The sequence below is a fragment of the Cyprinodon variegatus genome, unplaced genomic scaffold (genome assembly GCF_000732505.1).
Source record: "Cyprinodon variegatus isolate N-32 unplaced genomic scaffold, C_variegatus-1.0 Scaffold204, whole genome shotgun sequence".
Classification (NCBI taxonomy): Eukaryota; Metazoa; Chordata; class Actinopteri; order Cyprinodontiformes; family Cyprinodontidae; genus Cyprinodon; species Cyprinodon variegatus.
The window spans coordinates 224,246-252,156 of NW_015150657.1; the positions used below are offsets into that span (position 1 = coordinate 224,246).

A 27,911-nucleotide genomic window follows, 5' to 3' on the forward strand; every position below is an offset into this window, starting at 1 on the left:
GCATTTGATTTTTGGTAGTTAGAACTTCAAAATTAGGTAAGGTGAGACCTTTAATCTTTCTCACCTTTTTACCTGGAACAAAGCCATAATGGGGTATTTAAGGGTCTGTTCCGACCTGTAGTTTTAGGTTGATCTAGACCTAAATTTGGTTCCTATGGATCTGTACTGTATGAAAGCACAACCGACTCTTTAGGCTGCAAGAGATGGTCTCAGTTCAGCTCCCGCTGAACTCTGGCTTGCACTATTAGATGTCTGAAAACAACTGTACTATGGTGTGATACCATAATTATATATTACAGGCATAAATTACCTTATTGCTTGTCAGCATCTGCGCCAGATCAGGATCTCAAGGTGCATGTTAAAGGAATATTAATCTGTGCATTCTTCTGAATAAGGCAGATATTTCCAATCCTCGTCTGCAGTGGATCAGCATATCATTGTCAAACCTTGCTGCATTTCCAAACATGACCAGCATAACTCAATCTACATCATGAAAGGACCTTCTTTACACTCTTTTTGTTTCTTCTAAACACTATTACAGGTATTATTAAACAGACAATGGTTTGTATGATCACTTCTCTTATCCTCTAATCACTTGCTGTTCAAGGAATTTAGTAAAAATAATATTAAATATTAAAGCTCAGCTCCTTACTGTGATATTTTTTCACTTCACCTGCACTTTTAAAGAGCCAGGATGTCTATGAATCATTACTGATGAATGGGAAGAGGGAAGCTCATTTTTGCACTTTTGAATCATGTGTTTTCATTGAGCAACACTTTTTTCTATATGTAGAACTGGACCGTAGGACCGGCTGCAGCAACCAGGAACAATGTGATCTAAAGCACGTTTAATGAGTTTAGCTACTTTAGGATTGAATACGTAATAACTTAAAATTTTTAAAAGTTTAATTATCAATTCAATTTCATTTCGGTTTATTTTATTTTTTATTTTTATAGTACCAATTCACAACACGTCATCTCAAGGCGCCTTATCAGATTGTAAACATAAATTTTTATTTTTTTATTTTCATTTCTTAATTCGTTAACTTTTTATGTAAAGTACACTATAACTATTATTAATTATGATTATCATTTTCATTGTTTTTAGAATAAGGATTCACATTATTACCCCCATCTCTATGACTAGTAACTTCATCTTTGTTTTACAGCCACTCTCAAACTTCCTGCAGTAGACATTACTCTACTTCTTAAATTGGGCAGAACACTTATTGCATGTATACTTTTTTTTTTTTTTTTGCTAACACAATTAACACTCATTATTTGGATTCTTTGAAAACCAGGTCCTTACTTGTGAGCAATTAGTTTGAAACATGCAATACATTGAAATCATTGCTTCACTTTGATTATTCGTTCTAAATCCAGAGCATACTGATGCCAAAATTAGATGTCACACATGTCAAAGATTGATTTGAGTACATTCTAAATCAAATCTCTCCTATTCAAATGGAGGGCCGGTATTCTTTAGGGGGTTGAACATATGTCTGCCTTTGAGCCGCAGAGAAGAGAGGAATAAAGATTTCACTGAAGCCTTCGGCCTTACCTCTTCCTGTTTCTTTCAAACCCTTCATTTCGAACAGGATGATAACCCAGCTAAAATCAAAAACAACAACCACAACAAAACTAGCCTAAATCTGTTGTTTTTTTAATGATGAAGTTCTGAACTCATTTTCAAGAGCCTGAAGTGCTTTTCGACCTAAATAGCTGTTCTTCGCCGTTACTCTCTCTCGCTCCTCATTTTGACTGTTTCCAGACCTTGTTCCCTATGGTAATAGTGATGCAATAGAGAGATAATGAGTGTTTTGAACAATCATTTGAAGCTTGTATGTTCTCCTGTTGGCTCGCCTCTCTTCATCTTCCGTGCCCTCATGTTTTTCTCTTCTTTTCCTTTTTCTCTCCCTTCTTCTGCCTGCATGTGTTTCACCAGTGGCTCTGCCATGAATGTTGTCCATGGGGAGGAAGAAATGAAACGCTTCTTGGAGGAGGCTACACAGGTTTCCCAGGTGAGAGAAAGTGTTAAATCTGAGCGTACATGTCTGCACATGTGAAACAGACATTCTCCCTCCTAATATTTTTAAAATGTTTCATGTTTTTGTCCTTTGATTTATATTAAACAAAGTTGCTGAGTACAGAATTACCTTTAAACCATTTCACACAGAAGCACTGGGAGAGTGCATGTGCTGCGGTTTCCCTCTGATTTCAATTAAAACTCATGCTGCCAACTGTCAAAGGTACTGGTTAGTACTGTGTGCCTCCACCTCACTAAACACCAAGGTTATTTGGGGATGACCAGAAAATTCATTGGTCTCTATCTGGAACTGGGAGAAAAGGCATGTGCTCATTTAGAGCTTTAAGACAAGCCTTTTAACCTAGTTTTAAATAATTTATACAGTTTTAAAGTAAAGAGAGTTCAGTATCTCAGTTGATGTCTGTCGCCTGTGATTCAGTGATAATAAAAATATAAAGAATGTGATACTAAACATTATTATGTATAAACTATTATTTAATTACTTAAAAGGGATGCTTTTTTGTGGTATTTATATTATCTTTATATACTGTCGAAAGCTATCTGTCTGAAAACAAAAAGACCACTTAATAAAGTAGAAAATCCAACTGAATTAGTTGGTACTCAGAAGTTTAAAATCTTCTGATTTCTGTATCCAGTAGGGGTTCAAGCACCCAGTTTTTTGTGAATAAAGTGTAAAGTAAGCACTTCTTTCTAAGTTAACAAAAGTAAAGACAAACATCAAAATTCTTTTTTTGTGATCTCCATTTTGAATGCTCTTTATTTTGTTGTGACATCATTCCCCGCTCTGTGGGTTTATGACTCATTATTACTGTTATTATTATGTAACGTCTCTATTGTTTTATTATGTTAAACATGTAAGTGGGGAGAGAAATATTAAGTTCTTGTGAAATAACTCAGACTCAATATTAAAACCAAGGAAGCCCTAAAAATGTTACTTTCTCAAACTTAATGAGAATGTCAAACTGTTTTTCTTCAGAGTAAAGAATTATCCATTTCTCTTGATTATTCCAGTATTTTTAAACTAAAGATAATCAAAATCAGATCTGATTTATTTAAAAACCATAAAATACCCCTTTTATTTTAACTGATGTGAACTTAAGCTTCCTTTGAAAGCAAATATTAGACAGTGCATAAGAATATCATATTCATCTTTTTTTTTTCAACTGCATTTTTCCAAAAGCTACAACATCTACAATTACAAAATTATGAGAGGCACATGAGTACATACATTACTAAGTTTGCTGACCAGTGGAGCAGAATGTTGTTCTTACTGTCTAAAAAGCAGGCAAATACCTCCTAGAGGACACGGCTGTTTCTAAAAATCCTGACAACCCAAAGTTACCTGTCCCATGTGCTGCTCCTATAGGTAGAACTTGGATGGGCAGATACATATTGTATGTGTTGTTTCAAAAACACGCTGTCTTTCAACACTAGGTGGATCCAGCATGTCTAAGACAATCGAAAGGTTCTTGGTAGTTCAGGGGCATGCCCTGTTGCCTGGGAAAAGGGAGGCAAATAGTGTTAGTTGAAGAAAGCTGCTGACTGGTTGGCCAAAGGTGGCATATCACTTAACACAAAGGAAGCTTAACTGGACAGCTTAGTCACAAAAAATCAAGGGGAAAAAGACTGAGAATATATCCTTAGAGAATACTGTTTGGTTGTATGATTTGTAGAGTTGTCTGCATAAAATGCCTTCAGATGTGTTGTGAATTGCCACTATATTAATACACTAAATGGATTTGAATTAAGATAAATAATTGTAAACGCTCAGAGTAGAACACCTTAATGAACTTAAAAAACTTAAATAAGAAATGAACTAATTCAGTAAAAAAAAAACAAAAAAGCAAAAACTATCAGAAACACCTAAGTGATCAAAAGACAAATACCTAAAGATCATTCCAGAAAGATTACTATTATTCTGAGCAGGTTTAACATCTACTTGACCCAATCACTTAAGGTGAAGCTCTGACTTTTCTCCCAGTATACCTATTTTTAATGCAGACTAGTCTTTTACACAGTATGTGAAAACATAATCAGATTTATGTTTTTTGATCTATGACCCATACATTTGACTTCAACTCATTAGCGATGTTGCACCGGCTCTTCTTTGATACCAAAGCGCCAAAACCTTGTCCAGAAGTGTATCTAGTCTTTTGTAATGAAAAACTCAGGGACAATCATGCACTACAATGGCTTTTTTTTTTTTTTTTTTTTTTTTTTTTTTTTTTTTTTACAAATAACATACTTCAATATTTTGTTGGATTTTTAAGGCAATGGCCCTTAAAGAATCTAGCAAATTTTTCTAAGGAAGACTTATTAGACTAAGTTTTTTTATTTCTTTGCTGTAGTTGTTGGCGTTCTAAAATATTAACCTGATATAGTGTACATGAATGAAAGCTAAATTTAGAATATAAATCTATCTACTGTCGAATTTTCAGTTATAACCAGTAATAGTAATAGTAGTGGTTTACTTGATTCTTTCCTCAAGATATTCTTTATGACCAGTATTACTGTACATTAGTTGCCGAACTGTAATGGCTATAAACCTCATTATTTACAACAGCAAAATAGCAAAATAAATTTTATAAATTTAGCTAAATAAAATATCCATCCACCCATCCATCCATTTTCTTACACGCTTGTCCCGAGTGGGGTTGCGAGGGGTGCTGGTGCCTATCTCCAGCAGTCAATGGGCGAGAGGCGGGGTACACCCTGGACAAGTCGACAGTCCTTAATAAAATATATAAAAGTATATTTATACTAACTTTCTTGACAGTTAAGATTGTACCTCCAGTTCTCATTCTTCTATGTGTGCACTTGAGGGCATTTTTTTTTTCTTTTGCAGCTTCTTGGTTAGGGCCCTGTCATACATTGCCGATTTAGAGAGCGTATGCCAGATGTCCCAGAATCTCCTAAAACGCTGGCATATGCTGAACTTTCTATGTATTTTTTACATTTTTGGTGTATACATGCATATTCATAACGAGTCTGGAATTTATGTCCAACGACAGCCTAACTTACACATAATGCACGGCAGTGTAATTCCCATAAAATGATGCTTGTATCAGTTAAAGCTGCACCTGGAGGCATTTATGCGCCTGCATAAATAGATTTCTTTGACTGCGGTGTTAACCTAGCTGCTCTTTACCACCCGCCCCCAAAAAAAGAATAAAGAAAAAGAAAAACGAAAGAAAGAAGGTTTGCAATCGTAGCAGATTCAGCATCATGTCTGCTATGAAGGTTGTAAGTCATGGCCGTGGGTGTGAATGAAGGGGAGGATCGCTCACACTCACCTTCTCGCTCACCCTATGATGGGGAAACTGACGGTTTCCTCCTGTGAACCCCCTTTTTATACAAGATAAGTTCTTGATAAGTTACACATAACTTATGACACCATGACTTAAGAGTAACTTACACTTAAAGTATGTCAACGATCAGACAACGTATCTGAAACTTATGGCCCATGTATGGGCATATGCTGGCATACGTCGGGAAATTTTGAGCATGCTCAAAATTTATCGTATGTCAACGTGTGCTAGCATGTTTCAGCATACTCATAACTCATTACAACTGACCCATAACTTATGCAACATATGACAGCGTTTTTGCCATATTATTCTAACGTCAGGCATATGCTGTTCTAATTGGTCAAGGTGTGACAGGGGCTTTAATATGAGTACGTACTCATATTAATTTTGATCATAGTTAGTAATTTGCCTTCCACAAAACTAAACAATTCCAAATTTATTGATAAATTACCTTTCATGGATGTTTTAGTCAGTATGCCAAAATAGCATCATGTTACAGAATGCCATCATACTGACTCTGTTATGTGATCTGTTTACAGGCACAGCTAAGAGGTCACAAACTAAGGTTTCTCTTAATTCATGAAAACCAATATTTTAGGTGCTAATAAATCTGGAATATCATTGTATATTATTACCTCAACCTTAAGCAGTCGTTGCTGTTGAAAGAATACCATTACATAGAACATGAATACTGTCCACACCAAGGACTCCTTTTTCTTATTTACTTCTGTTAAAAAAAGGCAATCTTCCTGTTGTGTTTCTTTCAGGATCATCCAGTCGTTATCACAAAGTTTATACGAGGTGCCAGAGAAGTAGAAGTGGATGCTGTGGCTAGCAGTGGGAAGGTTATTATTCTTGTTGTTCTTGATTCTTATTACAAAAATTATAAAGCTTATTTTTGCAATCTTAACTATACTGCTTAGTCTGCATATTAGACTTTTACATTATTTGTTAGACTTACTATTTTTTCACATAAAGTCATTGTTATTCATCATTGTTATTCAACATTTTTCCTTTTGTCATTACTCTTTTCTTTGAATGCAGAACGATATTGCACATTCCTCTCTAGACAAATAAAGTAGTTGAATAACAGTAGCATAACTTTTAAATACTCCTAACGTTCCATCTGCAGAGTAAGCTGCAGTTAGTGATTTCCCCTGAACACCCTGTCTGTTTTTCTATTGTTTCGCCTGCAAGAGTCATTTCAAGGGTGTCAGTTTGTACGTGGGCTATCCACTTCTACGGCAGATTTTCTCCCTCTGTCTTCTCTGAATACAGCTCCTCCTTTATCTTCAGTATCACATTAACAAGCCGTCCACTCAGAGAATACCAAACAGCCCTCATAACTTGTGTGTATGTGCACAGGAGAGTGGAAAAAGTTGGAGATAATACGTATTAATTACAGGCTGTATCTAAAGAGTGCTAATGAACACTGTGGTTAGTAGCAGTTCCAATGAGCTAATGACACAGCAGCTCATTTACAGCCACATCCTTGCACAGATTTGGGGGTGGTGTATTCATATCTTTTCTCCTTTGGGTGGAGCGTACAGAGTTTTTCTTTTGACTCAAAAATTTGCATTTGGACTTTTCTTTACTTGGGGTTAAGGATAATGCAAAAAAGTCATGTAACACCGTAGAGTTGACCAAAATAAGGCATATTACATTATGCTTTTATAAGAAAGGATACATTCAGAAAGCTGAGTAGATCTAGGATATTTCCTTATAAAAAAGACAAAATAGCAGTAGAACACCCCTTTAGCTGTGTCATTGTGCTAAACATTCCTATTTTATTTTAAAACATTTTTTTTTATATAAAAATGAAGGTGAAACAACCCCGGAAAAAATAAAAACAAAAGCCGGAATGGTCAACAAAAGTTAAGGTAAAAAAAAATAAAAAAAAAAAAAAAAAAAAAACGTTTTGTAGCCTAAAGCTTTTTTGTAATCTCAAAGGAATAGCTGTGGAAAGATAAGTAGTGATGGGAAGGCCTCTCTTTTGCTTTGCAAAGCTATGTCTTTACTAGGATAATTGATTCTTTTTTATGAATTTTAACATATATCTTTCTTTCTAGGTTCTTGTCCATGCTATAACAGAGCATGTAGAAGATGCTGGTGTACACTCAGGGGATGCCACCTTGATCCTTCCAACCCAATCCATCAGCCAGGGAGCTTTAGAGAAGGTTAATATTTTTGCCATCCTACTATTGGTCAAAGATAAACTGATGTTGACAGCCAAGGACCAAAGGGGGTCTTGTTTAGGGATCAGAAGAGTGTTGTCTTTGCCTCTTGCAAATTACGTGCTTACCTTTCAACAAAATGTGCTGTTTAGAATTCCAAATCTGTCACCTACCTGATTCTTTGGATCTAATTGATAAAAAAAGGGAGTGGAGAAGTTCGGTTTATCATGAGAGCGGCTCAAAGCCCAGTTGATAGTGAGCAGAGGGTGTTTGTGTGCGCTTGAAAAAGGGGATGCTGATTTTAAAAAGCTTACTATGGCTGCACAGTGGCACAGTTTTTAGAGCTGTTGCTTTTCAAAAAGAAGTTTCCGGGTTCTATCCACATGGAGTTTGCATGTTATCCGTTAGCATATGTGGGTTCTCTGCAGGTACTTCGGTTTCTCCCGATAGTCCAAAAACATGACTGTTAGGTTAACTGGTATCTCTAAATTGTCCTTAGGTTTGAGGGTGTAAGTGTGCATGGTTGTATATAGTTTTGTGTTTGTGAGTTGCCCTGTCATTCCAAAAAAGTAAAAAAAAGAATCCACTGGACTTTGTTTGCAAGTTTGAAGACGTTTCACCTCCCATCCAGGAAGCTTTTTCAATTCAAAAGGTTCAAATTAACATTGAGTTTGAAGCTTTAAACAGTAGCCCAAAAACCTTGTTTTGGGTTAAAAAAACAACCCTAAAGACTCCCCATTCCTAACGGGACATTTTGAATGTCTTCAAACTTGGAAACAAAGTCCAGTGTTTTTTTTTCTTAAATACTTTTTTTGGAATGACTATTACCTGGATGACTGAGAATCTTCACCAGCATGTGTTGCCCTGTGACAGAATGACAACTTTGTCCAGGGTGAACCACACCTCTTGCTTGTAGAATTCTGGCGAAAAGCACCACCACCCTGACGGAATAAGTGGGAGATGATGGATGGATTTTCCTGCTAGAGCTACAGCATTGAACTATTAGCAGGAATACTGCTACCTGATTGGACTGTGCTGACAAGACCAGGTTTTGTGTGCTGACCTGCATGCAGATAACAGTGATTTGAATTGAATCCTTGGACGTGGCTGGATGTTGAAGGAATCGGCCTGAGAGACTTTAAGGCTATGTATACTTACCTAAGCTAACATTAGCTTTTAGTTACTAAATTTTCTACCTACATTATGTGCAGATGTGAAAGGAAGCCAGTGGTATTCAGTATTGTAAGGATGCTTTTCATCTCATGTCAGATGCCAATCTAAGTCTATAATAAGACTGATGTATTCAAGTCTATTACATGTATGCTCAATACATGTATGGCACACTAAACTCTAGCAAACTACTTTACCTGCTGTGCTTGAATGGTGTGAACCATTAAAAATAATGGGTTTCATAGCATAACAATGTGTGCGTTGCATCCTGTCTGAAAGGCTCATTAAGATCAGCTATGCACTAAGCTGTTTCTACACTTGCAGCTTGATAAACTGTATGAAAAAAAAACTCGGTCATCAGCAAAGTAGAAAAAATGCTCTATTTCTTTGCTTTATGAATTTAAAACCACTTGCATTCCTGACTATGTATAAATATTTAAAATTCACACTAGATTGTAACTTCGCCTCATCGTTCAACTTGACTTTACTAGATTGGCAAAATTTTACCCTTGGGGAGCATGATCCTTCTCGCCTTTTTGACCCCCTGACTCAAGACTCACAGCAGTGCTGAGTCGGTTCATAGCCGAGTGCGAATCAGTCACAATGAAGATCAGTTACTTCAAGCTAGAGGCCATGGCTTTAGTCAGAGGACAGTTCCTGCCACCAGTGGAGGAGTTTGGGTATCTGGGGTTCTTTTAATGAGTGAAGGTAGAATGGAGTAAGAGATTAACAGACAGACAATGGTATGTTGTGGTGAAATATAGACCATTGTGATGGACCAAGCAGTAAGGGCAGTCAGGTAGAGGTGTAAAGGCCTAAAAAACAGGGTTCTTTTATTTAACCCAAAAAAGATCAAATGTAACAGGTAAAGATTTGGTCAAGAAATTGATCCAGAAAAGAGGTCAAGGAAACAAAAATTACTCAAAATATCTAATAACAGAACAAGAATAACTCAAACAAACTTAACTCCCTTAATGAGACAAAGATTAACTTAAATAGTGGCTGATCAATCTACAAAAGTAACACATTAGGAATAACATACAAAAACTTAAGTTAACTTAATGAATTATAATCCCCTCATCGCACCGATGTGGTTTGGTCCAAATTAACTCAGCTAAAATTAACTCAGCTAAATTAACTTAGCTGCTGGTTCCTCAGCCTAGGGACTGGCCCAACCGCAAAACACAAACAGAATATAGTTTAAACACAATTATAACAAAAACAGGCTAAACCAATATGTGCACACAAATTTTGGAATACAATGTAGTGGCGATTAATGAATTCCAAATAAAGAGATGGCTCTGTAAACAAAACACTACATGAATAAAATGAATTAATTAAATATAGTTTTTTACCACACCTGTGTGGCTTTAAATGCAGAAATCACAGCCATGACCAAAAGGACAATATCCTGAATACAAGAAGCCAAAATACTCTTCCTTCACAGGGTGGCTAAGCACTCCCTTAGTGTAGGGTGAGAAGTTTGGCTATCAGACAGAGGCTTGATGTAGATTTACTTCAGCTTCACATCAATAAGGGTCAATGGAGGAAGCTTAGACATCTGTTGCAGATCCCTGAATGCCTCCAAAGTATGTACAGTACAGTTCAAAGCAAGTCCCCTTGGTAAAAGGCCCAGAAATGACTAGAGGGATGTCTCTTGGCTCACCCTTGAATGCCTCAGCCTAAAGAACTGGATGAGGTATCTGGGGAAAGGGAAGCCTTGCTGTCTTTGCTGAAACAGAACAGACTTTACTGTGTTGAACAGTTTCATTACCATTGATGCTTGATTGCTTAGGCCTCAACACACTAGATTAATACTGCCCCTTAGTCTCTGTGATCTTCATGATAGTTCAAATGCTGCTGTAGAATCACAGTAAATTTAACTAATAATCTTGTATAAACTCATCTTTTTACCCCCCCCCAAAAAAGAATTATTAACATCAAAGCACTTTTCAGTCTAACTGGTGTCAAATAAACATTGTATACTAGTAAAAGAAAAAGAAGACTTTACAAGCTTAATCAGTCATGACTCACTAAGAAGCAAGTGCTTGACATTGACATCTACAGTTGCTAAACTTTAGACCAAAGAGATGGTCAGGTCTGAATGTTTTAGAGACCGCAAATTACTAGAATTCAAACTCACTCCCATATTGTAGATTCTCAAAAAAGTGAAAATGGCAAAAGAGCTGCTGATGTCATGTCCTAAGGACATCTGTCAGAGTGGTTTGAGAAAATAAAAATAGTTGTTTGAAAAGTATGTCGAATACCGTCTGTAAACAGATGCTGTATCTTGAAGCAGAACCTAAAGATACAATTTACACTCCCTCATTAAATCTTCACAGAAACTGATTAAGAAAATTGTTTTGGAGTCACTACATTTTGATCTTAGCTGTGACTTTAAGAATGTAAGATCAGACTTTGCCTGAAAAACATAAAATCTGTTGAATGAAGCTGAAAATCCCAGAAGGATAAACATCCTGTCACAGAGTTTAAATTCTCTGAAAATAGTTCTTTAAACTTGATAATGACTTCTTTGTATTACAATGGTGTTAACTTTTTGATGTTAAGAATGAGAAATTCAGATCATTTGTATACAACCAACAACATGGGGAAAATAAGTTCTACTATCATGTCAAGTGAAACCATTATTTTCTAAGGAGCATTTGCATCTATCACACATTTTAGAAGCAAAACAATGCATAAAATCAAATAATAAAGGTGTATCCAATAAACGTAGTGATAATAAATGAATGAATAGGAATTTATTTCAGACAATGAATCAACAAAATACACACAAATAAAACTAGTAAACATCAACAAAACCAAATACCAATTTCCAAACTAACTAAATTCATCTGAACATAAATAGAAGCAAAACCCTCAAACATTGGTGCTGGCTAGCATTGGTGCTGGAGTGCTGGAGCACCAATGCTAGCCAGTCCAATGCAGCAGTTAGCTTCAGACACATGTAAGTGGTTCAGTCTGCAGTGAGGATTAGCACTCAGTTAAACAAACACGACTATTATACCTAGTTCATCGAAGCCGAGCACTTATGCATGATGTTACTGTTTTGGTATAGTGGAGCGAAGGTCTTCGGCTCAGTCCTACTCTCTGGAGGCCGTGTCTTCTGTCCAGTCCGTTCGTCCAAAATTTGCTCTCAAAGAGATTTTGGATCAATTTGATGCAATAATAAGAGGCAGCTTTGCAAGGGGGTTAATTTTATAACTTACGGTAGCACGGGACCTCTCCCTTTTACCTACGGAGTTAGCTTTTAGACACAGCTTTCAATCAGCAGTTTATCTGTGCTTCTATGCCTCTCCGTCTCAGGCTGTAATAGGTCTAAAGGTCCTTTGGTGAACAGCAATTGAGACCCCTTTGTTCAGTGGTTAGATTTAGGTTAGCAGAGCTGAATTAGCTCTTCTCTTTTTCTGCTGCAGCAGACTTCAGGGAACACTGCTTTCAACTTTGTTGGAATCGCAGGAAGAATAAAAACAAACCATTCAGCTCCTTCTGAATCACAGGAAAAAGGCAGTCTGACTCAGTCCAGCCAAGGTAGACTTCTCTGGAGGGATTTAGTTGCTACTTAGCATAGCGTTCAGCTTGGAAGCACTCAGACTAGCATTACGCAGCATAGGGCCACCGGCAAAATTGGAAGTTGAACAGGAAGTCACCTCTTTTAAAACCTCCACCAGAGGGGTGTGTCTTCAGAGGGCAGTAGTTTTGGTTACGTCAGGAACACGTAATCCCAAAAAATATATACATCTACATACATACATATAAATCAACATATACAGACCTACACAAACACATCAGGCTAAAATCCATATTTACACCACCCCCCAGCCACAAAACCCCCAATAATCAGTACCATTGTCCCCACCGGTCCCACCTCACACCACAGTGAAATGCACCTCCCCTCCTCATCACAGTACATATTGAAAAACATCAGTTTGAGCCTTTATTCATCAGTTTAAGCCTTTTTTGTATTTAGTATTTTAGCCTGTTTGAGTTGTGAAAAATCCTCTCAAGTTGAAATTTGTGACGACTCATGCATGTTATTCTTGCATTTCTCTAATCATGATAGCTTAATGTTGAATGAATATTCCACAGTGGAAAATGTATATGTGCATTCAAAAACAACATAGTAAGCTGTTTTCTGCATTAATGCAGCTGAGATCAACTCCATATGTTAAAAATACAATTAAAGTAATAGGGAACTCGCATTTAAATTTTTTATCATTCTGGCTTAAACATGTAAATAAATGCACTCTTTATCAGACCATATTGTCCCAAAAGTTAGAAAATTTCTATTAAAAAAAATAAATAAAATCCTTTCATAAAATCTGTGGTCGGGGGTTTTGTTATTTTATGCAGGCCAGTTAGTTATATGTCAGCTTGTACACCTAAATTCAGCCAGTCATATATCAACAGTCATCTTTCAATCAAATTTTTTCGGTCATAGCATCTTGAGTCATATGTCGCAGCTAATATACACAACAGTTTAGATAAGAAATAAGAATCATTTACTTTACCATTGAGTTAAGTCCCAGTGTTCACAGGAATGGACGTCTGTGTCTTCAGCAGGCGTAGAGCTTACAGAACTGGCAGCGTTGCAAGGCAAGGGCTCCAACATGTAGGGCTGTAAGCCTTCTACACCAAACAAAGCTTATGCCGCCCTGACATTATCTTCTAAAAAACGTTGTCCTCGCTTTCCTCCTCTAAATAAAGAAAAGATGACGGCAAAAAGCTGTCCTCGTCTAGCATGTTTCCGCTGTCCATAGTGTTCCTTGACTGTGTCGTTACTAAGTGCTGATGATGAATGCTTATTTCTATGTTATATTTACAGCAAAAATTTTCTTTGTAGCACAACATGATGCATTTGAAATGTAAACTAAATGACTAACAAGTCTTTGGTCTGTGGCTTTCTAAAAAGAAATAAGAATTCTGAAGACTCCGTTTAAAAACTATTCACAAGGTCTTGATGAAATCACTGAGCTCTGAATTCATAAGCTAACAGTGAATTAAACACTAGCTTTATTGCAGTGATCCTCCAAGATTCAATGACTTTTTTCCACCCTTTCCTAAGTTAAGGTCTACACTTTGAGGCATAAACACAACTTTTGTTTTTTCATTTCAGGCTTTTTATAGGGGCTTGCAGTCATGTTTTATAATTTCCTGACCTTTGCCTCCTCATGCATCTGATGGAGGTAGTTTTGATTTTTGCCATCTCAGTTTTAGTTTTTTTGGTTACTGGTACTGTAGTTCACCGCACTACAGTCAGATTATGTTCAGGGTTTGTGGATATTCAATTAAAACAAAACCTGGATAAACATTTTTTTTCTTAATTTTGTTACTTCTTAATTTCCTCTTGAGGCATGTAAGATACTCTGACATATCGAATGACAGCAGAGTTGAGGCACATTTCTTAATTGAACAAAGGAAATCACAAAGTAATGGCAATAAATGCTCAGTTTTTTTCCTAAGCTATGTTTTCCAGTATATAAAACCTACGAAAGAAAACCTTGTATCTTTTCTGAATATGTGTTTTCCCTGTTTTCCTGCTTTCAGGTTAAACTTGCCACCCGTAAAATTGCACAAGCATTTGAAATTTCAGGGCCCTTTAATACCCAATTCCTTATTAAAGGCAACGATGTCATGGTAAGTAATATGCCCCCTTGGTATGACCAAATGATATATTGACATTTTCACACTATGCTACAGCAAAAGTAGTTTTCTTAAAAATTGAAATCACTTTATGTTCAAAATGACTTGTCAGGCTGGAGAGATGTAATGATCAGTGATGCTTTCATTCTGGATGTTTCAGCTCGATTGCACATAAATATATGCATGTATGTATTAATGTATCTATCTGTGATTGGGCTAAAGGTATATTATTCAATTCTATTCAGTTTATTTATGTAGCGCCAATTCACAACACATGTCATCTCAAAGCACCTTACAGTTCACCAGATCATACAGTCAAATATTATGTTTATGAATTTTTAAAATGTAGTTCTCTAAGCTTCCAGTTTTAACTTTTAAACCCTGCTAAGGCTGAAATAACTTTAACTTTTTAATAAAAGCTATGTCTTGTTTGTGTCCTGTCTCCCCTGTAGGTAATAGAGTGTAATCTGCGGGCATCGCGGTCGTTCCCTTTTGTATCTAAAACAATTGGTGTCGACTTTATCAATGTAGCGACTAAGGTGATGGTGGGAGAGCCTTTAGATGAGTCTTGTCTGCCTTCACTGGAGAAACCAATCATTCCAGTCGACTATGTTGGAATTAAGGTAAGGGAATCCAAACTTTAGGGCCTCCAGTATTTCTTGGCAATTTATGTATTTTGACACATTAAACCAAGAATGTTTTTTAATGCATTTTTGTGTGTTATTGGGATTAGATCTAATAAAACAGTAGAATAGGACAGGTGGTTTTAATTTTGTGTGCACATTCTTTTGTTTAATACCAGATTTATACAATAAATAAATCCAAATAAAATCCAGTGCAATTAATTGCCCATTTAATGGTGACACATTAAAATGTTTAGGGATAAGGGTTCGGGAAACACTTATCCTTAACTTGAAACATCACAGAGCAAGGTTTCAAAACATCATGCCCTATAAAGGCATAGCTTTGTATTTAAACATATAACAGGTCAAGTAGTGCATTAATTGAAGAAATTGATTTACCTCTTAGTTTCAAGAATCAGTTAAAACAGTTTGGCCATTTATTTAACAAATCTTGGCTTTATTACAGGTTTTGCATGAGTAAAAACCCCCATAAAGAAAAAGTTATTTCTGTTGCAGATCAAACAGCATGTTGAGGATATAGGGCATAGGAAAAGTTGTAGGAGTGATTGGATTGTGCTCAATGTCTTATTTATTCGGAGGTGACCGCTTTCATCGCACTGAGTTCACAGCTGACCTCTTCACCACTCTTGTCCACTCGGTTTTTGTAGGGTTACTATATAAATTCAATGCTTTTGCCACAGACTTTGTGGCCAGTGTTAACACATTATTATAGTTCACTAAACTTAAACTGGCTTTTTGAGAGCAGCTCACCTGGTTTTTAGAGAGGAGAGTGACATCATTGCAGATTTTGTCCCAATATTGTCTTGTGGGCTCCTGGTAACCTGGAAGCCTGGGAAGGAGCAGCTGCTGTCAATGTAGTCAAGTAGGGCTTTGATGTTGTCCATTTGGGGGTTTTGAAAGAAGGGGAAGCATTGCCTGGGCCTAGATCTGCCTTAGGGTATCCTAAGGGGGTTATGTTTTTCTGGGCAGGCAAATTTTTGGCTCCTTTTCTTCCCTTATTTTGAACCTCACAGCAGGTGTGCTTGAATCATTGCGAAAAAAAATCTTGCTCCTTACTCTGGGGTGAATGGAAGTGGAGTGGGGGAAGTGGAGTCTATTCTGGTAGCTTGTTTTGCTGGCCATATTTGAACAGACATAACACTTGTTAAATGTATGAAGTAAAAGTATCAGTTGGTTTACCAATAGAAAGATTGGCAACAGGTGCTCCAGACTATTGCTACAGATAAGTGCTTCTAAGAAACAGAAGTTCCAAAAATTAAGTCTAAGAAATAAACCTGTGGTGGAAGTAGTTCAAACCGTTGGTGTGTATTTTTTGTAGTACTTGAAATGAGAATGGCCTTCCCCCATATACCTCCTTATTGAACTTATGATTAAAACAAGAGTGGAACCAGTGTCAAGTGCACTTGTAAGAACAGGAGTTATTTTTTAGTAACATAATCTATTTTTTTGTTCTTTATGTGTCCCAGACTAACACTGGATGGAGCACTCTAAGAACCCATCCAGGCTAACCAATAGCCTCAGAAAAACTCTATGGTCAGTCAAAATGCTCTGTTTCTGTCCCTCTGCCAAAATGGGGAAGAGGGGCAGAATGCAGCTACTTGATTACAGAATGCAGCTGTCGTCAAGTAGTTATCAGTCAGTATTTTTGGTCACATTGTCTTTTTAGTGTGCCATGGTGGGTTTTATAGCCTACCCTAAGTAGTCATCATCTCCAAGTGATACTTCATGTGTCCCATTTGACACTGCTTTGAGCTAAGTGGCTGTTATTTAAAAGGCAAGGGCCGTGTTGACCATTGTGCTTATCTGACTTGTGTGAAAATGTTTCCAAACTATGGAATAGGTCGACCCTTGATAATGTGTAATAATTTTTATTACTAATCTAAATGATAATTGAAATGTACTGATCATACTGGTGAATAAACACATATTTTAAGTTACGATTAAGGAAATATCTTTATAGTAGAAACATTGAAATACATTTTTTTATTACTTTAACCAATTTATAAGCATAGCACCATGGAGCCTGTGGAATAGACAGACAGTTTACTAGAGGTAGGTAGTTACATTTACTCAGTTACGTTTGCTTGAGTAACTCCTTTAAAGAATGGACTCTTAGGAGTAGTTTTAAAACATTGTACTTTTTACTATTTTTTCTATTTTTATTTTTTATTATTATTATTATTTATTGAGAGACACTTTCTTCATATTTGTAACCAAGACTTATCGGTTAAATTTTATTTTCTGTCTGCTCAGTCCCCCTTAAAATACAGTAAATGGTGCACAGTGATTTACCTGTTATAACATACTATACCTAATGATTTAGTAAGTTTTATAACTCCAGAAATATTATTTCTATTGACTTGATCATGGGTTGAAAGTAAAGTCAGTTACTTAGTACTTGTGTAGTGTTTTTGCCAAATCCTTTTTTTACTTGAGTAATTTCTTTAAAGGCTACTTTGCTACTTTTAGTTGAGTAAAAATATCATGAAGTAGTGCTATTTTTACTTAAGCACAAATACTGTATGCTGCCCTCCTACAGTATGCAGGTTACTGATAGTAAAGAAATGTAAATAACTTTTCTGTTTTAAAACCACACAGAGCTTTAAATATCTTTTACATTTATTGTAAATTAAAATAACCTTCCGCATATTGAGAGCACACCCTAAAAAGTCTAATAAATCTATTTTTTATTTAAGCAAACATTAGATGTTTAATACTGTTCAACAACAAAATATAGGAATTATGTTTGTTGGTCCATTCTTCCTTCATCATCCCCACAGCAAGACCCTTAATGATATTTGGAAACACAATAAACTGAATAGAAGACTGACCAACATAAACAGTAATGACATGTCTTCTGCTCATAATACAATAATTGTTGCTGCCCATTATTTGGAAGTTGCACAGATCACAGTTTGAGCCCAAATGTGGCTAAAATGGTTATAATTTAAAACCCCATAAACTTTAAAAAAAAATTACTTGAATTAAAATATTATTAAACTGCTTTTCTAAATATTTTGGTCAAGTTAAATTCTGTATATGTGCTGTGGTAAAAAAGTGTGGATTTTTCTCCCTTAATATAAAAAAATAATTTGAATGTATAAACTGCATTATGTCTACTTGTGTTGTATTTGACTAATGTTTTAAGTAGGTCGGTCCACTTAACCTCTTAACAACATTTTCAAATGACTGCGGCCATTACACACTTGTGTTCTGTTTATTCTTTTTAATATTTTAAGGTCATTTAACATGAGATCAATTTCTTACAATTTTGATTGAATATGCTCCAATCAAAATTACATCATTTATATGTTAGTTTGTATAGCCCCCCTTAAAATGCCCTACTGATACCCCTGTTGAGGAGGGGCATAGTAAAAGTCCAGACCTGAATGAAATAGAAAATCTATTGTTCACGGTAGTGCTAAGTTTCCCCTTTTTGTACTGTAGGCAAGGGTACGCCATTTCAAGCTGCAACAGGGTACCAGTTTGAATATGTTATAACAGTTTTTAGTAACAATATTTAAAACTGGGTATCTGAGGCCATAAAAAGGGTAATGGAAGGCCAGAACCTTTCCCCTCTGACGTGGGGGCTGGCTCCAAGCTCATCTGCCTGGCTGTGTGTTTCCTGGATGGGGCTGCCTGTGGAGCTGCTTGAAAGTTGCTTTTTGTATCTCTGCTTCTTTCTGTATCTCTGCTTCTGTCTCCTTGAACCCCAGTCAGCCTCGGCAGATGGCAGCCTCACACTGAGCCTGGTTCTGTTGGAGGTTTCCTCCTGTTAAAAGGGAGTTTTCCTCTCCACTGTCGCTACATGCATACTGTGTGTGAGAGATTGCTGTTGACTCAATGAATCAATGTAATCAGCTGGTTTTCCTTGGATAGAAAATTTTGAATCAATCTGACTGTATGATCTAGTTGAATTGTCTCTGTAAAGTGCTATGAGATGACATGTGCTGTGAATTGGCACTATATAAATAAAATGAATAGACCTGAATTATAATCTCACTATAAAATTTAAGTATTTGTTTGTGTTACATTCTACAAAGCCCAGTGATCCAAATGTTACAAAATGTGATTATAGTTTTAAGCTGAAAATAAATTAATGTATCAAACTGTTTCTCTGAACCACTGCCAGCTTGGAGTATTCTGCTGAATGACTGCACTATAGTGCATGTATAAGGTTTTAAATGATATTGTCCAACTAAAAGAACTTCCACTGGAACCCATAAAAGGCTACTGCTTCATACTGTTAATTACTGCTGTGTTTGTGATGAGGGAGGAAGAAGGTAAATTTTCCTTACTGAATTGAAGTCTTACATTGCTATAGTATGAGAGAGATTACTTGTCCCCAGCTGCTCTAAACCTTTTTTGTCAAAAATATTTTCTCAGTCTAATTACAAGAGAGTTACTGTAACAATGGCTGTAGTTTGGAACCAATCATGCAGGTATATTCCCCCACTCTTCCCTGCCACCAAAAGTTTTCAATTTCCCTTCTTCCAATGGTGAGGAATATTAATAGAATCTCTAAATTCTCTTGGTGCATGACTTAAAAGCCTTCTAAAGTGTACATGGATTCAGTGATGCATACTTCATTCTCCTAACCAATAAGCACTTTGCTGGAAACTCTGCTACAATGTATTGCAGCTGTAAAACAAAAATAATGGCAGTTTAATTCTTACTGTTAAACACATTATTGGCATAATAACATTAAGCAGGTACTGTAAACAACTTGCAGTATCTCCAGCTAAACTAAAAGAGTGTTCAATATATATTGCATCTCTCACAGCCACACTATATCATTCAAACTACAAGTCTCCATCATCCAGTGAGATCATTTGCAGTGCGTCTCATTTCCTTGGAAACTCTTAGTTGCTGCTCATTTTTTTTTAACTCTGGCATTGTCTTCTATAAGGCTTCAATTTTTTTTTCATTTTTATTAACAAATCCCTGTGGTATAATTTCTGTTTTCATATAAAATATAAAGTCATATGAGCATTATCAGGGTTGACTTATTTATACTCAAAGAAGAACATTAAACACCATATGATATTTGATATTGTGTCACTCTCGAGTGCAGTGGGGAAGAAAAATATCTTGGAAAGTTTACTTAACCAAAGTGTATGTTAAAAAGCAAATCTGGAAAAATCTGTCAGTGGTGCAGCAGATGTATTGTCACCAGTTTTCACTGGTTATTTACATTTATTTTATATTTAATGTATAGTGGAGGATGTTCTTTTTGCAGGTGGGTCATCAAAATAAGTGGTCCCTCTAATTGTCAAACGTTCTGTTGGTATGTTTATGTAAAGCGGTCCTACGTACTGGTCCCCATTTTCACCGGTGGTGAGTTTGATATAGTGATAAAAGTGCAAATCTTCTTTTGGAAAATAAGTTTGAATGAGCGATGCAAACAGCAACTTTTAAACACAGCTTGCACAAGGATTTATTGGCTCATGCATGTTCTCTCATGCTTTTATTAGCCGTACCCTCTTGGGAGCGGGTACAGGGTTGTGCATATGCATTGTTTTTTTTTTTAAGTGGAGAGAGGGCGGGTCTTTTCAAAAATTCATGAAAATCCTCCACTATACTTTAAGTTATCCGTCCATCCATGTGAGGGGTGCTGGTTTCAATGGGTGATGGGCTGCATCGCTTTGCAGCCAGCTATATAAACTTATTTTACCAAAAATACTTTTTGGTAGTACTATGATATTTTTACTTTGTTTGACAAAAGAAAAAAACTGTTACTATATTTGGAACCCTTGGTGATTTATATTTACATTATTAAAACTTCAATGCATCCAATCAATTAGTTATTTAAAATGAACCAAAGATATTTTATTCATATTTGGATTAAAATTATTTTAACTTTACGGTTGCTAAATATATTCAGCTAAAGATAACAATGTAATAGAACTTTAAATTATAATACAATTGTCGCCGGTTTTACCAACAGTTTGGTATAAGCATGTTGAAAAGTGGATATCTTTCTTAAAAGAAGTAGAAAAAAATCAAGAGTTAAAGCATTTAAACCTATACTTTGTGATCAGCTTTTTCATTTTTCCATTGCTATTTTAATTCTGCACTTCGGGAGTTTAAAGACTTTTTTTCATCTTATACCATAGTTTCCTTCACAGATTCTTTTAAGTGAATTTCAAGTGGAAAATCTCCAGTGTATTCTAAGACATTGGTACATCTAATTGAGAAAAATATATTTTTTGACAAAATAGTGGTTGTTTTAAACCTACACTTGTCCAGGATGTTCCACATTACTTGCATAATGATGCAGAGGCTATGACAAGTTAACCCCCCAACTGCCACTATTACCCACTTCAAGGATTAGCAATTGTAGCAGATGTAGTAAATTTGGGCTAGGCTTTTAATTTTCTTTTAATAAATTGAATGACATCAAATTAATGCTTACCAATAAATAATTTTAGCATTTATATGGTTATATTAATAATCAATAAGATTCTGTTTGTAAACAATATTAAATGTTCATTCATTTTTATTTCATGAAACTAAATTTATTTAATCTATTGAGAGATTTAAACTGGACCACTCCCATCTCCAACTCGGTGAACCATCACTAAACAAAAATGCTTTGTTCATTAGAACATCTGGTGTCCCATGATAACATTGTTCATGCTTTGAAGCCTCTCAGTAATGCTCAGGAGAGGGCAGTCAGCAAAGAATTGGGGAATTTGGAAGTCCTTCTTACAGTATGTGCTAGTGGGATTTGATGTTTTGGTTAAAAAACGTGGTTATTGCGCCAGAAAATCCTGTAATTTCATAAGCGCATATTTGTAACTGTGGGACATTTTTAAAAGTAAAAAAGCTTTTATGTCTTACGTTGTATCTTAAAGTTGCATGTGACTGTTTATTTTTCTACTGCTGCTGTGGCTTTTGTCTTTCCTCGCCTTTTTTGTGCATTTACACTTTCACCTCATTTTCACTGAAGGTTATTTCTTAGGTTTAATGACAGAGAGAACCCCCTGCAGGCTTGGTTTCTTTATTTATTGTGGTGGGTGGTGAAATTAGCCAGTTAGAATGGTTGCTTATGTATTTTTTTTCTACTTGGTTTTTTACTTGCATCTGCTTTTAAGCCTTCAAAGAAAATTCTCTCTCATTGTTATTCCCAATGTACATGTTCTTCCCCCCTGTTTCATTTTCTTTCTTGGTTACATCCCCGTCTGTCTCTGACTCTTTAAACAAAGGCATGATAAGCTGTTCTGGTTCCCTCTGTGCATTTCCTTCACTTTTCTTCACTTCTTCTTGCATTAGCATGCTAACATTACATTTACTGATTAGATAGCCTTCTTCAAGGATGAATCTCCCCCAGTGGCTCTTGCCTGTATGTGTGTATCTGTCTGTGTATGGAAATGGCCACCTAAATCACACAACACCACACCACCGCTTGCTCTCTACAAGGTAATAAGGGTTCTGCAATTTTTAAGTGGAGCAATAAGAATGGCTTCCCAAATGACATTTGACTTTTCTTACTTTTTTGTTTAATACAATAGCGAGAGGAAATCACTGTTTATTCATGTTTCTGAACCTTTCTGTTCCTTTTTTTCTGATCTTATCTTCTGCTTTCACAATTGTATCTTCTTCCTTTCCTATTGTTTGTGTCCTTCTCTTTTCATGTCCCCTGTCAATTTCAGTCTCTTTTAATTATTCCTACTTTTACATTGTTTTTTATGGCCTATTATTATTACTTTTAATTATTCTACTAGGTCAAATTTAGTTATAACTAACTAGTTTTTAGTTACTCTTCTTTCGGAAGGCTACATTCTAAATAAAGTTAATTTATTGAATCAATGACTTGCAGAATTCATTCCCACTGGATGAGCATCAAGTGACCGTGGACAGTCATTGGTAGACTTTGCAGTAATCCCCACTACCTAGAGTGCATGTAGTGCCAGTGGAGAGGAAAACTCCCTTTGTACAAGAAACCTCCAGCAGAACCATGTCCAATGTAAAATCCCTGCTGCTATGATCAACTGCTGGCATGAGCTGACAGAGCGCACACACAAGATGAACTCTGATCCAGAAGTACTTTCAATGTGAGAGAAAAGTAAAAAACCTGATAAATCATACCAGATTGTCATAGATGCAGTAATAAGATTAGATTTGTAGCAATATAAAGAAATATGTTCAGGAAAATGTGATGATGGTGATAAAAATGAATGAAAATGTTTCTTCAAAAATACATTTCCTACTCCTTAGCTACTTTTGTGTTGCTTTAACAGATACTAAGATGAAATTGTGCTTTTGCTCTAACTGCTCCACAGTTGTGGAATAATCCACCCTTCGATGTCAGGCAGGCTTCCTCTCTTTCAGTTTAAGGCTATTTTCAAAGGCTGCCTGTTTGCATAAGGGTTTTGCATATCCTGAGGGGATCATTCCTCAAGGTCTACCAACCAATTGGCAGTGGGCAGTTGTAAGACAGTTCAGCAACTCAGAAAGGTGGGGTGGGGGCATTAAAAGAAATAAAAAGAAATAAGATCATTTTTATAAAGGATCTTAAAACATAGGAAACAATGAGGTACAATTGAAAATAGAGTTAATGTGGTCAAACCTTTTTATTCTAGTTAAAAGTCATGCTTCATCATTTTGCAAAACCTGCAGGCATCTGCAGGTTTTGCAGATGCCTGCAGGTGTATGCATCACTAACTCTAAGACATAAAGGGTTACAGTAATTCACTCTAGATGCAACAAATACATAAACTGCTGTTTCAAAGAGCTGTCTTGTTATTAAATGGCTTTACTTTAGCTACCTGCCTCAAATGAAAAAAAAGTTGGATTTAACAAGTACCCTAATCTGGCTTTCAAGGTTTTAAGATCACTTTCATCTTGAATTTGTGATAACTAGCCTATCATATTGTACCAGAGAATCAAGGTTTATGTCGGAGACATGGGATGTGCCAGCAAAAACCATGTGGTTTTCCATCTCTTTTGCTCATTCAAATGTAAAAAGTTTTAAGTCATCTACTGTAGGCCTTTATATCATCAATACATGTGACCTGCACATTTAATAAGAAGCCCTTAGCTTTCTTAAGAGCAAGATAGACTTGGGAGTTATCTGTTTACCAGTGGAAGGAAACTCCATGTTTCCCAAAAAATGCCCTAAGAATAAGCAGGACCAAACACTGAAGGAAAGGATACTCTGCTAAATAAGACCTGAACCACTGTAATGCAAACACCCTGACACCCACACACCCCTCCAAACGAGAAATTAAAATGTATTGGTCATCTTTGTCGAAGGCAGAAGTTTAATCTAGAAGCAAAAAGATAACACAGTACCCTGAGTAAGTTGCTAAATGCACGTCATTAAAGACTCTTAAAATGGAAGGTTTATTGCTTTTTAATGCTTCAAAACCTGATTAAAAAAAACTCTTAATACATGTTCCTCAACAACTGCCATTAATTGCTCGTAAACCACTTTTAAAGACTTTTTGAGATAAAAGGCAATTTGGATATAGTTCTGAAATTTTCAAAACTATCAGGATTAAGAGACTGAAACTGTTTAAGATTAACAGTTTAAAAGGGATAAACATGGTCTATGATGTCCGGCAGGGAGAGTACATACAATTAACTAGGTTACTGTTAAAGGTTGTTTTAACTGTGATGTTGTCACTTTTTTGATATGGCTCAGTTACTCTGCTTCTTGTTCTAATTAGTGTAGATAACCCACCAAGCATGATTTTTTACTGCACTGTTGTCTTTGAATCTAAGCTTTTCCAACAGTGTTGGGGCCTTCCATCTTCCCAAACCATCCAACTATCCATCTTCTCCTGCTTATTTTGGTAGGGTCTCGGGCAGTCTTTGGGCAAAAGGCGGGGTACACCTTGAACAGTTTGCCATCTGCCCTTCTGTCATAGAGCAACAGAGAGACACACAACCTTGCACACACAGCCCCACACCTAAGTATAATTTAGTAAAGCCAATTGATCTAAAAGTCATGTTTTTGGACTGTGGGAGGAAGCTGGAGAACCTTGAGAGAACCCACACATTCATGTTGAGAACATGCAAAGTCCATATAGAAAGACCTTGGGCAGGAAATTGAACAGTGAACCTTCTTGCTGAGAGTCAACAGCACTATCCACTGCTCCACCAAGCAACTGTACCAAAAATTCAAATACAATACTTCTGAGTATAGAGGAATACTCTTTAATTGGAAAAAAATTGGCTCTGTTGTCAGTTTAACATTAGCCTTTTAACGTTGATATCATAAAATAAATAAAAGCTCTCTTCATTTTACCCCGTGGCCATGATTGACAACTTTCACTTATTTTCAAAATTCAACAGAAGCTCCTTGAAAGGAAGCAGCCTTTTAAAGTGACATTCATACAACCACACACACATTACATTCTACAAGTTGACACAGCAAGACAGATCTAGAATGAATTGATGATTTTATAGAAGTTAAAGATTTAAAAAGGATATCTTTTTTCTTTGTCTGTCTTCCGAAATTGTTTTTTAGAGGAAGTTTGAATAAAAAAAAGTGAACTTGTACTGCCTTTTGTATTCTTGTAGACTGCTTCATATATATATCTGAACAACCAATTTAAAATGATACACTGTATTTCAAAAGCAGCAATCAACTGACTCATATAATGGAACATCCTATTCCCTCAAATTGAACGTTTCTGCTTTTTCTAGGCACCAATGTTTTCTTGGCCACGACTAAGGGATGCAGACCCTGTTCTCCGCTGTGAGATGGCTTCCACTGGAGAAGTAAGCTTGCTGCTGTTATACAGTCTCATTCCACTGTTTTTGTTCGTTGTTTTTTTTTTCAGCTTTTGGTAAAACTCTTTCATGTCTTATTACAAGGACACATTTCAGGATTCAATACTTCTAACAGTTTGGAAATGTTTTCATTACTGTCTTTATCTAGGTAGCTTGTTTTGGACCAAACATTTATTCAGCTTTCCTGAAGGCCATCCTCTCCACAGGCTTTAAGCTTCCACAGAAGGGTATCTTGATTGGGATTCAGGTAACAATTCAGCCACCTACAGGTCAACATTCAACTTGCTCCTTTTTTTCTTTTTGTTTTTGCTGGGCACAAGATATCAAAACCAAGGTGTAGAATAAAGAGGCAGTCCAAATCTTTCAGGAATATCAGCCTCTTTATAATGTCATCTTGCCATTTCTCAGCTTCTTCATAAAATATTAATATAACTTAAATGTATGACTGGCTCCAAATTTGGAATAAATTCTACTGAGAGATACTGTCTAAAACTTAAAACACTAAAGATAACTAACATGATTTGAATTAAACATATTTTTGATACATAAAAAGATAATTCTGTGGTTTTCAAGCTCTAATATGTTAGGCTGATATATCAGACACTGCAGAGGACCTGCTGTTACCTTACATAAAAAAAAGACTTTAGAAAAGTGGCAAAAATTAAAATAGCATGTCATTTACAGATAATGTACAGATATGCATGTATTCTGTCATGCACTGATAAAGAATATCATGAAACTAAAACTTGTTTGCATCCTCATATAAAACACAACAAAATTCCTTTGCTGGCTTGGAATCATTTGAAGGCAAAAAAAAGTATCACACTGGATATAGGTATTTCATTTGATAATATTGAACAACTCCCAGGCATTTTGGACATTTCTTCTGTAATAACATTAAAATTTGATGGAGGTAAATTGAGTGTATTTATTAATTTTTTTCAGAATATTGAAAAAAAAATCAATAATAAGTTTGATAGGTGTTAAATAACCACTGTTTAGAAGTTCAGTGAAGTTCAGTGATCTGGTTGTTAGCAACCAGAAACTGTTAAACTAGTTAAACTATCATTAGTCGAGAATGGATGTGTTTAATAAATCAAAAACACTCTTTCCAAGAGGAACATGTACAGCAGAGCTAAATGACTGGCACTCCTGTAAATAAGCCTTTTAATAAATTTATCTTTTTTTGCATAAATATAATTCCATATTGAAAAAAAGTGCTTCATGAAAAACCTTTATTGTGATTTGGACATTTAATTACAAAAACTGAACTAAACAATCCAGTTCAAATAAATAGCTAGCCACATGTTCTGTTACACCAAGAATTTGTGTGAAAAAAAAAAAAAAGACCAAGGTTTTTACTAGAAAATTACTTACTACATCTCAACATGTATTATTTATACAGTGTGAATGTGTAATTCGCTAAATGTTAAAGATTTATTTAAAGTTAAAGAGAACTTTAGTCAAGGGCAACAAACATCTGATACTCATTATCTCGGAGCTTATTTGATTTTGTACTATTGTTCCATATATCAAATGTGAACTATGGATTCAATTAACTATATTTTTTTAGTTGATTATTTTTTATTTATTTTCCTTTTTTCTTTAAATGTTGTCCCCTTCCAGCAATCTTTCCGACCAAATTTCCTTGCTACGGCACATCAGCTGAAAGAAGAAGGCTTCAAGGTGAGGGCTGGAAGTTTGTTACTTCAAAGCATAAGACATTGGATGAGACATATCATGAAAGTCAAATTTACGTAACTGATTGAGCACTTATTAATTTAGAGTTTTAAATAAAGTAAATGTGTTTATTTTTCCATCCAGCTCTATGCTACTGAAGCTACCTCAGCCTGGTTGTGTGCCAATGACGTAAATGCCATTCCAGTGGCTTGGCCTTCTGAAAAAGAAGAAAACACAACATTGCCAAGTATAAAAAGGTTGGCAGGTTTTTGTTATTCATTTTTAAATTTTTATTCATGCAAAAAACTAATACCCCGTTTAGAAACTTAAACCTAAATAAATAGTTTATATATTGTAAAATCAGTACCTTTAATAAGTTTTGCAAAGGATCTGCTAGATATGTTTAAAAAGGCTTAAAAATAATGTTATATTCCAAAACCATATAATCTCACAACAAAATAAAAACACGTAACCTGTTTTT

At 35.8% G+C, this 27,911-nt stretch overlaps 1 protein-coding gene across 1 annotated transcript in view; it reads left to right on the forward strand.

The window, feature by feature from the left end:
• cps1 (carbamoyl-phosphate synthase 1) overlaps nucleotides 1-27,911 on the forward strand; it is an 80,551-nt gene that overhangs the window by 47,459 nt on the left and 5,181 nt on the right. Inside the window, exons 28-36 of the mRNA XM_015379943.1 lie at nucleotides 1,946-2,021; nucleotides 6,123-6,200; nucleotides 7,425-7,532; nucleotides 14,268-14,357; nucleotides 14,816-14,986; nucleotides 25,664-25,738; nucleotides 25,899-25,997; nucleotides 27,377-27,436; nucleotides 27,575-27,687. Coding sequence (XP_015235429.1) covers nucleotides 1,946-2,021; nucleotides 6,123-6,200; nucleotides 7,425-7,532; nucleotides 14,268-14,357; nucleotides 14,816-14,986; nucleotides 25,664-25,738; nucleotides 25,899-25,997; nucleotides 27,377-27,436; nucleotides 27,575-27,687 — 870 coding nt within the window. The remainder of the gene's footprint in view (nucleotides 1-1,945; nucleotides 2,022-6,122; nucleotides 6,201-7,424; nucleotides 7,533-14,267; nucleotides 14,358-14,815; nucleotides 14,987-25,663; nucleotides 25,739-25,898; nucleotides 25,998-27,376; nucleotides 27,437-27,574; nucleotides 27,688-27,911) is intronic.